Raw genomic sequence first — 15,748 nt, 5'->3', positions numbered from 1 at the left:
AATTAAAAACAAAATAATAATAAAGAAAATACATCATAAAAAAATGAAGAACCTCTATCTAAGTTTTGCACAAGGCCCCAAATACTCAGGGCCGGCTTGCATAAAACAATATTAGGAAGCAGAAAAGGATCATCGCTGGATCCCGTGATCATAATGTATATCGTGTGGTTAGTTTTTGTAACAACCCACATTGTCCAGAGGAGTGGATCCTGTAAACCTTATATGTATATTCCCATCTCTAAGCTCACTGGCTTCGGATTCCGTCGGAACTCCGAAGTTAAGCAAGTAGCGCACCTGCCCAATTAAGGAACAAATGTGCACATATATGTACGAGTAGCGTTACTCTTACTACATTTTTCATACTGTATTTTACCAACTTTTTAAGGTAGGGCCCACCAAATGCATACAGGTCCCTTCTTATTAAAAAAAGTCGTACTGTGGTATGAAAAAATGGTAAGAGTAATATTTTTGTACATACACACGACTAATCACACCATCTCTACTCTATCAAGTAATCTGGCTATAGAATGATCAAGAGGACCACCGGGTTCTGTCTGCAAATATGATCATCACGATCAACAAACAGTAAATAAGTTTAGTTTTTTTTTTTTAAATAAAATAAAAGATTTAAGCGTCGAAATCAGAATTTCCGTTCCAACTTGCAACCCGTAATCTAATACGTTCGAAGTAGAAAATTACCTCCGGTACGTTGTTGGTAATTATCCAAGTAATTAACGTTGCATCCAAATAACCAATGCAGAAAATGGCCAGAAAGGTAAGAGTCCAGAAAGACAAGAAGATTCCACCACCACCTCCAAATACGTGGGCGTTCTGTCCCCTCCTCCTCCTCCTCTCCATAGTAATGGTCATTAGGGCTGCAGCTGCCGGCTGCTTGAAGCTCGTAGCGGCAAACCGGGCATGTGTTGTGTATGTGAAGCCAAGGGAGTATGCAGTCGGAATGGTAGACATGCTTGCATGGCATCTTCCTCGCTTCTCCGCCAACCTCAAACCCTTCCTTGCACACGGGGCAATTTGGCTCGTTCGCTAACTGCCCTTCCGATATTTTCACCAATGGCAAAGCTCGAATGGCAGAAGTCGCTGCTGCAGAGGGACCTGGACGGTCATTCTCAACCGTCCAGGTCCCTCCAGTAACATCATTTACCGCTTCCTCAAGAGTGATCCAAGACACTAGTTCATCTTCGTTTTCCGTCTGCCAACGAGCTCTTGGATGCCTTGAATCGAGGACGAGAGAGTTTTCCACTAACCGGGCATCGGGGGACGGTTGTTCTAGGCCTGTGAGGTGATCAACAAGCCTGGGCCTCGAAACATCGAGCTCATGATTAAACTCGGTGTAGCAGTAGGGACATAGAATTGCATATGGGTTGGAAGAGGCAATTCTTATGGTACGTAGGCAGTGTTGGCACCAACTTATTCCGTTGACAATAGCACGAGGACGATGAGCCTGCAGTGACATTGTTGGAAATTCGAACGAGATTTTGTTTGCCTTGGGAAGAAGAACAAGGGGAGGATATATATATAGTTAGTGTATAAATATGGTGTATATATAGCTAGGCAAGATTTGTGAAGGGTTGAAGGGAGAGAAAAGGATGGCTTTGGCTTACCCTACAGTTGGAGATTCCTTTTACTAAAACTCCAGTTTGGATTTCTGTATGCTTTACTTTCGTTATGGCGTCTTATCAACTCAACAAAGCAAAGAATGATTTAAACTTGATGTAAAGTCGTATGTACGTAAAAAAAAAAAAATGCTACACTTATCACATAAGTAATGTTACATTTATCATATTTGTACGAGAGATTTCTAACACAGATAGAGCCTACGGACTAATAAAAAGTAGGTTCCACCTCTATTATTACTAATGTGGTATATAAAAAAATATTATATAAGTAGGGTACAGTTTGGTGTGGTTTGGCTTTGGGGTTAAATCGAACACCGAAACTTAAATTTATTTCTGTTTGGTTCGGTTCAATTTGATAGTAGCTAAGTGAAACCAAACTATTTAATTTTGGTTCGGTTTGATTTCAAACTATTTAATTTCAGTTTGGAACTAACTTATAGGCTTGTTAAAAATTGGGCTTACCTTATAAGCCTATTTCGGTTTGAGGTTCACAACTTTTTATTTTATTTTTTTAGTTTTTTTTCAATTTGTTATGGCTCCCAAACGGAAAGAGGAATAGTTTACGGTAAGTAAAACCAAAATTGATAACCACCATACTAAAATTCTAGGAAATCGCTTCTGAGTTTGTTTCAAAAAAAAAAAAAAAAAAAAAAAAAAGAAATATAAATCCCAGCATCCAATGACCACTACACTAAAATTCAAGTATCCAAATTCAAATTCATGTACGAACTCCACCAAATAACCAACTACACCCCCAACACTTAATATGCTAATTACATTAATTTTTATTTATTTATATTATGCGATTCAATTCGATTTCAATTTGGTTCGAAATATTAGGAACCAAAACCAAACCGTTATTTTAGCTTTTGGTTCGGTTTCAAACCAAAACCGTTTCAAAACCAAAAAAAACCAATTTGTTTGTTGCAGTCCTGTTTGATCCGTGTTTCGTTCCGGTTTTTGGTCACAAGTTCCCACCCCTAGATAAAAGTAACATTTTTGTTAAATAATGGGTAAATTGCTTGCTCAACTACTATCCAATGTTACGGGTTTCATTTCACAAAACTAGGGTTTTCATTATCTATTTTATCAGTAACAGTCAGCAGGTACAAGAGCAAATGTTTGTTGCATATGTACAAGCAACAATTGTTTATAGAAGAACAAATCCTTGATTGGTAGGAACACAGTTTACAACTTGGGCAAAAACATACCAACTGACAACGCTGGCCATGCGAACGTATACAAAATCTTGACCGTATATGTTCATCCTCTCCGTATAAAATTCTGATTCCTAACAGATTCTTTTTCACACCGCTCCAAGCTTGTTTTCATCTTCATATCAAATCCACAAGAAATTGTACTTAAGTTCCGAAGCTTGGTTGCAAAGCATGGAATACGAAATTCCAGTTTGCCTCTTTCTCACCTTTGATGTAACTCTCTTGACTGCATTCACTGAGGAGTTATTCCTGGAACAAAAGGAACAGCTGGCCTTTTCTTCTTTGTTTTCTCCACCAATACTGCTTGAGTTGTAAGAACCACTCCGGCAATGGAGACCGCAATTTGAAGGGCACATCTTGAAACCCTACAAGGATCTATAACTCCCGCATCCGGGAGATCTTCATAGTTCCCTGTCATTGCATTGTACCCAACTCTCCAATCAGAACTTTTAGTCTTCTCCACAACAACTTCTCCGTCATCCCCTGCATTAGTTGCAATTGCTTTTGCAGGAGCAAGTAAAGCCTGCATTTGACATTGACAGATTTTCTTGCATGAAAATGGTGTAGGCCTTCAACAAGGCATAACTGAAATATTAACGTTTTATAAAAGGAAAACGCATTTAGGCATAAAAAATTTAGTTTAATTGTAGAAGCTAAAGACTTTCAAATCCAATGAAGGAGGCCAATCATATGATGATTTTTCTGAGAAGTAGCTTCGGGTTTTTTTGTGTGTGCTAGCTAGAAAAGTCCAATTCTGTGTTGGTAAGAACATCGTGAGCTTATTGACTCAACGGATGTAGCCTGTTGTTTAACATAAGGTATAACCATAGAACCATGTGTTAGGATTCCTTGCGAGGAAAACTGACCATTGGATGATTGGTGCAACAACAAAGAGTGAAAAGACTCAGCAAAACTATTGACATTTTCTCCTCTTTCTTGCCCTATATACAGATAGATGCCTGTACCGGCAATGTGGGCGTGCATATGTGCATGCGGATTGATAATGTGCCTGTTTGTACGAGTGAGTAAAGGAAAGAAAAAGAGACCCTCACCTTTGCTACAAGGTCAGCACCAATCTGCTCATCTAAATCTTCCATAGAATTTTTTATGGAAGGAATAAATTCTGAGAGATGTACATATGTGGCACCACCACCAGGCACCACTCCTTCCTCCATAGCAGCAAATGTAGCATTCTTTGCATCCTCGATTCTGAGTTTGCGATCTTCAAGTTCGACCTCAGTATGTGCTCCTACCTAAGGCATATGAAAATCAGTTAATAATAAAATCATGATAAAAAAATAATTTAGAAAATAGGCGTAGCTCGCTGGAAAAGGGTGTGTATGGTAGTCTGTTTTTTTATGAGAACAAGAAGAGCAATTGACTGCAACAGAACAGTAGATTCATTTATAATTACTACTTTGCAGCACTAATGCACAAACATAAGCTTTTTCTAATTCGTAGCACAAATGCACAATCAGCATAAAGGTACATTTAAAATCGAAAAAGACAACATTTTCTACACATCATATCGGATATTGTTGCTCTTTCATATCGCAGACCTTAATTACAGCAACTCCACCGCAAAGTTTGGCAATTCTTTCGGAGAGCTTTCTTGACAGGTTTGCATTTTCTGTTTCTGCCAGATCCTTCTTGATCTGCAATATTCTTGCCTGAATCTCAGCTTTAGTAGAAGGGTCTGCAACTATCGTTGTTGAATTACTTGTTATTTTCACTTTTCTTGCAATTCCAAGTTGATCTGATGTTGCACTCTCAAGGGTCAAACCAAAATCTCCAGAGAGAAAATCAGCACCTGAAAGTTGCAAATTGATTATGTTTTTACTGACACAGAACAAATAACCTAATAACATCATGCCGAAATGTTAGTAGTCTGATGTAGAGAACCTATAGTTCTCACCAAGTTTGAAAAACGATGTTGTTTTGTAGACCAATACATTTGATAATTTAGATTTACATAATCATAGTAAAATAATTACTAGCTGAATATATCTCAGAAGCATGTGAAAAAGATAATGGTCGGCATGTGATGAATATGTTCACCTGTCATAAGTGCAATATCTTGCAAAATAGCTTTTTTCCCCTCTGCAAATCCAGGACATTTAACAACAGCGACTTTAAGTAAACCCTGCTTTTTGTTCACCACTAGTGTTTCCAATACTTGCTTTGAGATATCCTCTGCAATGATTAGCAGCGGGATACTCAGTTGGGTTGTCTTTTCCAACAAAGGAACAATTTCTCTAACAGTTGAAATCTTGTGATCAGTTACTAGGACCTTAGCTTTGTCAAACTCCACAAGAGATTTTTCCTGGTTCGTAATGAAGTGGGAGGACATGTATCCCTTGTCAAACTGTATGGAACAAAAAATATTAATTTGTATATCAAGTAAACAAGAATTCTAACAGAAACTAAAGAATAAAACAATCAACCAGAGCCCAACTCTAGTTTTGAGATTTGCTTTTGTGATTAGGATTTCAAAATACGTAAGCATAAATATGTGGCAAACGATTATTCATTTCTATGATAATTTCTGTAATCTGAATAACTCAACTTTTAAATCCAGAAGTTAATATACTTTGTCATAATTTTTACTGGGCAAAAATCATTTCATTACCTTCAGCCCTTCTTCAACTAAAACAGATGTTTCAAATGATGACGATGACTCAATTGAGATCACTCCATCAGGGCCAATCTTTTCTATAGCTTCAGCAATCAAATTACCGATGAACTCGTCATTTCCAGCAGAAATTGAAGCTACAGCTGCAAAAGGGGGAAAAGACTTAATATTATATCTATAAGAGATAAGAGAACGAAAAAAAATACTCGAAAAGCGATTTTATGTAATTTGAATGACAAGAAATGATCACCTTTAATGTCATTCCTTCCTTTTACGGGAAGACTCTTCTCCTTTAAGATCTTGACCAATTTGTTTACAGTTCTATCCATTCCTTTCTTCAGAGAAATTGGGTTAGCTCCGAAAGCTACTGCTAAAAGTCCACCTTTGATCATTTCTCTTGTCAAAATGACTGCAGTGGTGGTACCATCACCTGCCAAATTATTCATTTTCTTTGCAACCTGCATGTAGGAAAGTAAAGATCTAATCTTTCTAATTTTATGCTTGGAAATGCATCAAGATAAGATTCGGCAAGAGAATTATCTAGCAACCAAGAACAACCTCTTGGATTAGCATCGCTCCCACGTTCTCAATTGTATCTGATAGCTCTATGGACTGAACAATTGTTACACCATCATTAATCACTTTCAGTTTTTCCGACTCAGAAAGAATAACATTACGTCCTGCAGTTTCACTTAAGATCAATCAACAAAGCTCACGTAAACACATCACCACCTAATTATTTGTAAATGTGTAAAAAGAACAAATTAGTTGCATTAGTTTCAAATTGGGGGCATCTTTTAGTTTCATATCACACATAACCGGCAACAAGATTCATGTACGCCTCATTGTTCCAAATGTAAACCACTCCAAGTCCTTGGAACAGTATGTGTCATAATAACTGATATCCCAGATAGCCTCAAGGGGTTGAACAACTAAGATGCAACTATCGTTCATGAACCCTCCTATTGATTCTTCTTATAATTCGACAAAATGGAAACAGTATCTCCCTAGAACTCCACGATCACCGGTCAATTACGAATCTTTTTGGTAGTACACTACACCAATATTCATCACAACCGTGCAATCAGAAGTTCAAAGAGAAAAGTATACGCTTTGGAAAGGATTAAGTAAACAAAAGGAAATGCGGAACACCCGGAATAATAAAAATTGAAAAGGAGGAAAACCCAGATACCTTTAGGTCCTAAGGTAAGGGAAACAGCATCAGCAAGTTTATCTATCCCAGTTTGTAAGGCATCCCTGCATTCTGTACCCAAAGATATCTTCTTTGCGCCGGCTTTGATTACAAGCCTCCTCAAAGCCTGTGGCCTTCTCCAAAACCCAGAAACTCGTTGCTTCTGAAAATTGCTCTGCAGCTGAAATGGAAACCATTAGTCCAAAATCACAGTTGAGAGAGAGAGAGAGAGAGAGAGAGAGAGAGAGAGAGAGAGTCTTACAGAGAAGAAAGGTTTTTGGAAGAAGAGTTGAGAGGAGGAGGAGGAGAAGGAGATGGACATTTCTGGGTACTGGCGGAACAAAGAGGTTGAGGTTTAGGACAACTTTCCCGGAATTTGAAGGATTGTCCTGGAAAATTTTGACGGGTTTTAGAGTTGGTGCGCAGGGGTTTTGGGAGTTGTGTGGAGGATGGTTTTGTCATGTTATTATTTTATTTTATTTATTCATTCGTTCATTTAATTGCCAACTGTGAGTTAAAATGAATGAATGAATAAATGAATAAATGAACAAAAGAACAAAAGAATGAATTAAAAATTGAAATCAAAACACGGATAAAAATAAATCATACCGAATATTTTGGTTTTTGTGGTTTGGAGATGTTTTCAGTTTAAAACCAAATCCCAATATGAAAACACGATTTGATTTTGGTTTTGAACATTAAAAACCGCAACGCAAAAATTAAGTTTAACACCAATATTAAGTCATTTATATCAGAGGCTTTATTTTTTTTATAATGTGGTTTGTTACTGTCTTGGGCCTTCCAAAGTCTATAATAATTAATGTATTTATATTGATTTGAATTCAACAATCGTCTCTCTTACTTTTAGTCCACACTCACAACAATAAACATCATGGTTACCTCAAGCTTTAGTTCATAAGGCTCGATGGATTTTTTTTCATCAGTTTCATTTTCATAAGGTTCAAGATCTTCCTTAGAATCACATTCTCAAGTCCGTTCACAAGTTCACAGGCCTTCTCAACCTTTGAGGAGTAAGTGTCCAAAAGGAAAACAAAAGAGAAAGAGTTGAACGGTACAAAGTAGTGACTTGAAAGTTAAAGAATCAAAATATTTTCGTTAAATTGCATGAACAATTTATTTTTTCGAGTTATATTACTAAGGCCATAAGGCATTTTGTTGTTGAAGTTTGTTTGAACTTTAATTTTAGTATGCCACTATACATTTTGATGATGAATTTTATTTTAAGTTGAATTTTAGTGTGATGATCATGAATTTTTTTTCAATTAGGTTGTATTAATTGCATAAAGCATTTAGTTTGCTAATGGTTTGAGATTGAAATCAAAACCGTTTCAAACCGAATCGAACATGACGCGGTTACTCACCCAAAAATCCCGAGTCAACTCACCTGGTCAGGAAAATAAAAAACTCGAAAAAAAAAATAAAAAAAGGGAAACGAAGCAAAACTTGGCTTTCGGATTGGGTTGTGGCCGCGTTGTCGGCTCTCTTCCCCTCAAAACCCCCATTCCCTCAGCCCCTTCTTTCCCTCTTGGCTCTTCACTTATCTACCTCTCTCTCCGGAGAAGTGAAAATTCCCGAGAAATTCACCGCTTGATTTTCTCGGTATCCAAACAGAAAATAAAAATTCAGAAAGAGTAAGAAAAAAGCAATAAAAATGTCGCACGCCGTGTTCCGGACGGCTCAAATCATGCCGATAAACACGCAGCTACCGACGAAACCGAAGCTGGCGGTTCTGCCGACCCAGCTTCGGATGATGGAGCGGAGGGGTCTGGTGCTGAAGGCGAATTGCTTGCCGTCACCGTCTACTTCCGATGCTGTGGACGGAGACTCCATGGCTATGATGGAGCGCTGCTTCGCTGGGCCGTCGGCCCCCGGCGGTTTTGGTCCGGTTATGAAGGGACAGTATGGTGCGTTTGGTGCGGTTACTCTTGAGAAGGGCAAGCTCGATATGTCTCAGAAGCAATCCAAGTCTAGCCCCGAGGTCAGTCTTACACTGAAATTTTGATTGTTTTTCTTGCTTTATTTGAGTTGATTGAGTTGTTTGGTTGGTGAGAAAATGGGGAAAATGGAAAAGAAACTGAGGGGAGTGACAATCCTTAGAAATGTTTAATCTAGGTGCTGGATACTGGAGTAATTTAGAGATTGTAAACAGGATACAAATTTTTAGGAGAGTGAACGAAATTGCTTTTATCAAAATCGGAATTAGTGCAATCCCACCTTGCTAATTTATAGTTTTTACCTGTATACAAAAATTGATGGACTTTTTGTTTTGATACAACGATATTCGGGGGAGTGGAGGCTTGAGCTAACTCACACAACGGGGTAGCCATAATTTGGTATTGAACTTGCCATTTATGGAAGTCAAATTTAAACCTCTCACTCACAATTGGAGAGGAATACTACTACATGTAGTGCTAGTGGCAAAATTGAGCGACTTTGGTGTTTAATGTGTCGGAAACATTGGATGAGCTAAGATATGAATGTTATTATCTAACAGTTATACTAAGTTGACAAGCCCTTTTTGAATTCCTTATGAGAATGAAATTCATGACTCCAACAACAACAAAGCCTTATCCTACCAAGTGGAATCGTCTGTATGAATCCTAGAATGCCATTGTGATTGGTTTTGCGACAAGTCTTTAGTTAGCTTCTCTTGTCTTTTCTTAAAGTCTCTTTCCAGGTCTTCCTAGGTCCTCCTCTACCCTTTTTTCCTGGGCCTCTGTCTCGTAATCGCATTTTCTAACTGAAGCATCTGTAGGTCTTCATTTCACATGTCCAAACCACCTTAACCGATTTTCTCTCATCTTATCTTCAATTGTGGCCACTCCTACTTTACCTTGTATATTCTCCCTTTTAATCCTGCCATTTCTCATGTGCCCACGCATCCAACGAAGCATTCTCATCTCTGCTACACTCATTTTTTTCACGTGTTGATGCTTGACCGCCCAACATTCCGTGCCCAATGAAATTCATGACTAATAATGTTTTTATATTTGTCATATTTGATGCAACAACAAGATTGAATGTATGATGAAATTGGCATTTCATATATATTTGGACTTTGTACGAAGATTAGTGTGTATGTGTGATTTAGAATCTACTTTAACTTCAAATTTGTCTCTCTTTTGTGATGGCAGACTTTAATCTTATATATTCCCAATATTATTAGGTTTTACTAGAATTCAATTATCAAGAGTGACCTATTTGGAATCCAAAATAGATAATAAACAAAGCATGATTATTAATTCCTTCAAAAAAGATGTAAAATGTCGTCTTAGCTGCCCATTATGGTTGTGTTGAAATTATAAACTAACATAATTATTATTTCCAACACAAAGAAAATGGAAGTAACACTCCTGTTAGTACCTTGATTTGTTGGGGGCAGGAGGCTGTTGTATTGACTAGAGCGTTTCCATTTGATTTTGTTGCTTGTTTTCTTTTTGTTCCCTTTTAGGTTGGACAATATTGAGTATACTATCTAGACTAAACACAAGTAAAATAAGATGCATGCCTCATAAAGCATAAAGTTTGAACTTAGATAAGCACAAACAATATAAGATGTATCAACCATAGGACAATATATGAACTATAAAATAACTCACTGTACCCTAACAAAATATTAAGGAAACTCATTCTTTGACCAAAAGTTGCTCTAAGGTTTCTTAACCATTCAAGTGCTACCAAATTAGACAATTGTTTGATACTTCACTCTGTTTCAGACCTCTGCTTTCATGAAGCAATTATGACGTATAGTTGGTATGTTTTAGTGTACTTCCATTATTATTTTGTTCAGTACTCTGTGAAAATGCTAATAATTTGAAATTGCAGACTGCAATTGGGGGAGGTGGTGGAGATATTGGAAAGAGAATAAATAATGGTGGTGGTGATGGAGGTGATGATGGTGGTGATGATGATGATTATTTTGATGACTTTGACGATGGCGACGAGGGAGATGAAGGTGGTTTGTTTAGAAGGCGGATGTTTCTTGAAGAGGTTGGGAATATCCTTTATTGATGAACAATATTGCATATTTGTTTAAAGATTTTTCTCTTTGGGTTATATTAATTTGAAATATATGTTGCACTGATGATTTATGAATTTTTCTGCAGCTCTTTGATCGAAAATTTGTAGATGCAGTATTGAATGAATGGCAAAAGACAATGATGGATTTACCTGCTGGGTTTCGCCAAGCTTATGAAATGGTGCATACTTTTAATATCATAGTTTGTTTGAAGTCTTTCAATTAGATACTACGAACCCAAAAAAAAAAAAAATAAAGAGGAAAAGAAATACGTTTGGCTTGACACCAAACTAAATTTTGTCTACAGGGATTGATCAGCTCTGCTCAAATGGTTAAATTCTTAGCGACCAATGCAAGGCCGACCACTACTCGGTTTATTTCTCGTGCGCTTCCTGATGGAATATCAAGGGCATTCATTGGCAGGTGAATTTATTAATTTTTGGAGTAGTTTCTTATGTTTCAAGTCTATCCTTTTGCCAATTACTACCTGCTGGACTGTCCTGAGCCATAATATTTCTAGCATCTTTCAGTAGCTTTCTATTCTAATTAATTTTGGCATGTCTGTTTCCCATTCTCATACTGATTGATGTTGCCATACACAAAAGTGGGCAGGAGCCAGTAGTAGAAAAATGTCTGTACACATCAAGAAACTTTCATGACACCGATATTGTGATAGAATCATAGAATAGAAGTTAGCGGCCTTTTAAGAACTCGAGTCTCTAAGATCCATACAAGTAAGGGATTATATTGTCATATTGTGGAAGTAAATCATATCAGTGTAAATAAGTAAATCATTTTAGAGAACATTGGAGCATCGGTCTCTGCACTATACACCAATTGTAGCTTTGGTCCCTGGATTGAAAATATATTAAAATTGGCCTCTGAATTTGAGGAAATGTGGAGTATTGTCCTTCACACTAACTTCTGTAATTAAGGACCAAGGCTCCAATTTTCTCATCACATTACTTGGGTGGTCTTTAAGAAAATAGTAGATAATGAAAGACATTAACCGTAATACTCAGCAGGTTTTACTTACATTAATCATAGTTCTGAAAGGATTTGATAGGGCACAATCTTGATCACAATAGGGAGCTACCTGTTAATAAAGCTAACCAATATCCTTACAATCCTAAATAAAATAATTTTTTTTTTTTTTATTCTTCAACACATATGCAAGCCGGGGCTTAGGTGATACATATCCAGTTTGTTACGTAACTCATGAATAAAAATAAAACTTGAAAAATATAAAAGAAGCTAAAACAACTAAACAAGAAAGTAAAAAGGATTTCTGCTTATGCTGCTTTGACTGGCTCTGCCATGCGACCTTGAAAATATGATCTTTAACATGTTCAATACCCTTATTTTTTTAAAACCAACAAAATTCAACCTAGTCCTAAAGGGAGTTATGGTTGTTAACACCCCAGTACGAGTAACGAACTCTCACATATTAATTAAGGAGCACCGTAACAACATTTGAGCACCGTAGGAGCAAAATATAACCAGCTTAGAAGTTTCAGTAAGGATCTCCTTAAGCACTTGGAAGAATAATGGAACATGTATCAAATCAAGAAGACTCTTCCCTGCGAAGGCCATGATTGGAAACACAACAAAAATGAAGAGACAGAAATGAACTTTAGTAAATAACTGTTTGGAGAAATCAGATATCTAATGGTAAAAGATGGGGAGCCATGGATATGATATAATTCAGTGGCAATGCATTTATGTTTCCTCCCTAAGAGATAAGTTTTGGTGTTTGTTTAATTCTTTAATAAACGTATTGTATCCCTTAGCATTGATGTTTGATATGATATGTTGTGCAGAATGCTTGCAGATCCTGCCTTTTTATTTAGGTTTCTTTTAGAGCAGGCTGCGACAATTGGTTCCTCGGTGTGGTGGGAGGTAAAGAATCGTAAGGGCAGGTGCGTTTCCATGTGATGACAAAAGCATGAATTTTTTGGGAAGCCTTTCGAATATTGAATTCATTGATATTTATTTACTTGAGAACAGGATAAAACAAGAATGGGATTTGGCGCTTATAAATGTACTCACAGTAACAACATGCAATGCTATTGTTGTTTGGTCGCTTGCTCCTTCTCGTTCATATGGGAATACATTCAAGTTTGATTTGCAAAATACGTTACAAAAGCTCCCCAACAATATATTTGAGAAGAGCTACCCACTGAGGGAATTTGACCTGCAAAAGAGATTTCACTCTTTCTTCTACAAGGCTGCTGAGTTATGTATGGTTGGACTATCTGCTGGAGCTGTGCAAGGTTCTTTATCAAATTTTTTGGCCAATAAAAAGGAAGGAAGGTGAGTACTGTATTGCTAATTCTGTTTTTTGTTATCTATATTCTGATAATTTTGAATGCAATGGAGAAAGAAATTTGAGATGGAATTTATCTTACTTTTTCTTTAAAAGAACCAGGAGTTGCGTTGTTCTTTGTCTAATACTCTGCCCATTTCATAAATCTTTGACAATTTTGGATCAAGTAATTTATACCACTTTTATCCTTTCATTTTTTGTTACATTTTTTTCTTAAGAATTGTAAATAGGTGTGAGCTGTTGACTGGATTGATAATATGCATATTAAAGTTATTTATTTTTATGGAGAAGGTTCTTTTCACATAATAACGTGTTACACAACATAGAAAAGAAATGGAAATTACCATTACGTCAACTCTTTAATTTTTTTAATTTTTTTTTTTGTGTTTTGTTTATTGTATTGTCAACAGTTCGAGTGTCCCACTTAAAGAAAGTTACTAGAAGAGAAGTGCTTCAACTTTTTTGAAATAAATTTTCCTTCTCTCCTCCCCCATTTCGATAAGACAACTATTTATTGTTAATGCCAACTAATATAATTCCTACGCTTGCTCTTACAATTTACTTCCATGCATGTTCAAATAATTAACTTCCCATGCACGTTCAAATAATTAAGTTCCTATCCAATGTTAACTTGTTTGACAGGTTATCTGTGACGATCCCAACCATCAAAGCAAATGCACTCGGTTATGGTGCCTTCCTCGGACTATATGCGAACCTGAGGTATCAGCTATTATGTGGATTTGACAGAGCAATGGTGAACCATTTTGATGTTATTGGGGTCGCCCTGCTTTTTAGCACGACACTGAGGTATGTTTTTTATTCTGTTTGGGCACTTGTATTTAAAGCATAGACTGCTAAATTGCTTATACAAATGTAACCCTGCCTTAGAGGGTTTTTCTTTCATGGTCAATGGTGAACCATATGATTACTTGTTTCCCCACCGTCCCTTTCTACCTTCCTCATTCTTCTCTGGCCACATTTATTCATAATGCACTCAAAACTAAGCATTTACCATTTCTAAACATAATTTAGTTTATATTGTTGCCCTTGATACATCTAAAAGGTAAATCAAGAATGAAAAAATGTTTTGGTTTTGTCAAACGTTTGGGTTCACTGGTGCATAGTGGGGCCACCTTAGTGCCCGTTGTTTTCAAATTTGATTACATACTTCTGAGATAAATAAGAAGCCTGTGCGATACCCTTTTATCTGGGTTTGTAGAGCAATCCCCAGTTTTTCAATGGCTCGTAGTTATGATTGCCTGAACCCCACCACCGTTTTTCATTGACTTGGTGCTGTAGTTGGCATAAGCACCGGGATCCTACTGATCACTTGGGCCTTCTTTTGTCCAGAAATGTCTTTCTCACCAGGCAACTCCTATGGCACTGAACAAAATGCTGCATAACATGAAACGCCAAAAACCATCCCCATAGTTGTTTTGTAGAAATATAAAGATATCTTGGAAGAAGTAAATAATATGCCAATAGTAGACGGCGTTCAGGTCTTTCTAAGCTCTAGTGCTGCTATGCTTCAGAATTGGTTGAATTCTCATATATGGATTCCTAGTCAATAATTTCCTCAGTGCAGCAATGTAATGATCATTTCTATCATCTTTCCACTCCAACTCCTGAAGGAATTGTCTGTTCCTATTTACTTGCATATCATGTGAGAATCGGATCGAGTATTTTGGCAAAATAACAACTGTAATTTCTGTGATTTTCTCAAGAATGAATGCTGCCTGCAAGTAGGGAGTCTAAAAAAATCTGAATTGTCTCTCTTTTAAGTTTCATATGTAAATGTGCATCTTTCTGATTGTAGCGTGTATTCATCCAGTGACATTTGAATTTTCCTTCTTCCGTTTCCAGGACAGATAAAAAAATCTGTCATAACATCAAGTTCATCTTGGTATAATTCTACTAGGTCTTCTTTTTCTTTGGTATATCTTAAGTTTTGCTTTAAATGGTAAAATTGCACGATGTATCGAGCGATTCTTTGACTCTCAATTGGGAATGTGGACAGGATTTTGAATGTACAATTAGGAGAGCGATCAAGGTTGGCTTGGCTTGGGGTGGAGGCTGATCCACTTGTTCACTCTGATGATCTTTTGAAGGTATACAGTAGGCCTTCTGAAAATCTTGATCAGCCGTCTTCAAAATGGTTTATATCAAAGAATGCCATCGTTTCTGGGCTAGGGCTCCTCGGCATCAAACAGGGAAATGCCGGCTCTGTTGCTGACGGGGAATCATCAACACCTAAGACACGCAGAAAGAGGATTGTCCGGAAGAAGGTGACTGCAAGTTCAGCGTAGTTTAATCGAATGTAATCACTGATGGAGTCCAATTTTGTTGCCCGAGGGAGATACAACTTGCTCGCGAAACTGTTACGCTAGAGGAGCTTAAGAGGTGTTTGTGCAGAAATTTCTGGCATCTCTGGTAAGGAGAAGATTTCGAATCTTTAGTTGCTTTATTTAGTGTCCCTTCTCTTGATTGCAAGTGCATTGCACTGCTATGTTTACCTTGAAATTTTAGCATATTAGAAGCTTTAATTTATTTTTTTAGCTAAAAGCGCATTTTTTTAAAAGATTTTTAGCTGTTTGTAATTTCAGCCGTGCAAGTTTGTCACATTACTGAAAAATTCAATAATTCAGAGGTTACTTATTTGGAAGTACCTTTAAAATTACTAAAAGTTTTTTGGTGAAATTGTTTTA

The 15,748-nt window shown here is 37.0% G+C and overlaps 3 protein-coding genes across 3 annotated transcripts; 1 reads left to right on the top strand and 2 right to left on the bottom strand.

Moving 5' to 3' along the window:
• Positions 1 to 337: 337 nt before the first annotated feature.
• Positions 338 to 1,513, bottom strand: LOC125476628 (probable E3 ubiquitin-protein ligase RHG1A). Its single transcript, XM_048582922.1, has 2 exons — positions 700 to 1,513; positions 338 to 554 (listed from the first exon to the last, which is right to left on the bottom strand). The coding sequence occupies exons 1-2, from the start codon at positions 1,472 to 1,474 to the stop codon at positions 532 to 534; spliced, it is 798 nt and encodes a 265-aa protein (XP_048438879.1). The 5' UTR covers positions 1,475 to 1,513; the 3' UTR covers positions 338 to 531.
• Positions 1,514 to 2,744: 1,231 nt separating this feature from the next.
• On the bottom strand, positions 2,745 to 7,145 carry LOC125476627 (chaperonin 60 subunit alpha 2, chloroplastic-like). Its single transcript, XM_048582921.1, has 9 exons — positions 6,941 to 7,145; positions 6,679 to 6,859; positions 6,045 to 6,166; positions 5,737 to 5,944; positions 5,484 to 5,629; positions 4,913 to 5,219; positions 4,414 to 4,664; positions 3,907 to 4,107; positions 2,745 to 3,377 (listed from the first exon to the last, which is right to left on the bottom strand). Exons 1-9 carry the CDS (start codon positions 6,998 to 7,000, stop codon positions 3,087 to 3,089), a joined length of 1,767 nt encoding a protein of 588 aa, XP_048438878.1. The 5' UTR covers positions 7,001 to 7,145; the 3' UTR covers positions 2,745 to 3,086.
• A 1,007-nt stretch (positions 7,146 to 8,152) lies between these two features.
• LOC125476787 (protein RETICULATA-RELATED 1, chloroplastic-like) lies at positions 8,153 to 15,708 on the top strand. The gene is made up of 8 exons (XM_048583312.1): positions 8,153 to 8,677; positions 10,525 to 10,689; positions 10,806 to 10,898; positions 11,025 to 11,140; positions 12,538 to 12,636; positions 12,725 to 13,030; positions 13,686 to 13,850; positions 15,061 to 15,708. Exons 1-8 carry the CDS (start codon positions 8,351 to 8,353, stop codon positions 15,347 to 15,349), a joined length of 1,560 nt encoding a protein of 519 aa, XP_048439269.1. The 5' UTR covers positions 8,153 to 8,350; the 3' UTR covers positions 15,350 to 15,708.
• Positions 15,709 to 15,748: the final 40 nt, after the last annotated feature.

This window comes from the organism of the source record quoted next, unplaced genomic scaffold (genome assembly GCF_019419815.1).
Source record: "Pyrus x bretschneideri cultivar Hongxiangsu unplaced genomic scaffold, Pyrus_bretschneideri_v1 Contig2, whole genome shotgun sequence".
NCBI classification, from domain to species: domain Eukaryota; kingdom Viridiplantae; phylum Streptophyta; class Magnoliopsida; order Rosales; family Rosaceae; genus Pyrus; species Pyrus x bretschneideri.
The sequence above is the reverse complement of the archived record's forward strand: the minus strand, read 5'-3'. Positions and strand labels throughout refer to the sequence as shown.

What these genes read in the sequence shown, in the direction of transcription:
- LOC125476628 (XM_048582922.1), bottom strand. Translation starts at nt 1,474, where the DNA reads ATGTCACTGCAGGCTCATCGTCCTCGTGCTATTGTCAACGGAATAAGT. An exon ending in TTACCAACAACGTACCGGAG is followed by an intron (nt 555 to 699) that starts GTAATTTTCTAC and finishes TCATATTTGCAG; the next exon opens with ACAGAACCCGGTGGTCCTCT.
- LOC125476627 (XM_048582921.1), bottom strand. Translation starts at nt 7,000, where the DNA reads ATGTCCATCTCCTTCTCCTCCTCCTCCTCTCAACTCTTCTTCCAAAAA. An exon ending in CCTTACCTTAGGACCTAAAG is followed by an intron (nt 6,167 to 6,678) that starts GTATCTGGGTTT and finishes GTGAAACTGCAG; the next exon opens with GACGTAATGTTATTCTTTCT. An exon ending in TAGTTGAAGAAGGGCTGAAG is followed by an intron (nt 5,220 to 5,483) that starts GTAATGAAATGA and finishes TGTTCCATACAG; the next exon opens with TTTGACAAGGGATACATGTC.
- LOC125476787 (XM_048583312.1), top strand. Translation starts at nt 8,351, where the DNA reads ATGTCGCACGCCGTGTTCCGGACGGCTCAAATCATGCCGATAAACACG. An exon ending in GCCAATAAAAAGGAAGGAAG is followed by an intron (nt 13,031 to 13,685) that starts GTGAGTACTGTA and finishes CTTGTTTGACAG; the next exon opens with GTTATCTGTGACGATCCCAA. An exon ending in CTTTTTAGCACGACACTGAG is followed by an intron (nt 13,851 to 15,060) that starts GTATGTTTTTTA and finishes GAATGTGGACAG; the next exon opens with GATTTTGAATGTACAATTAG.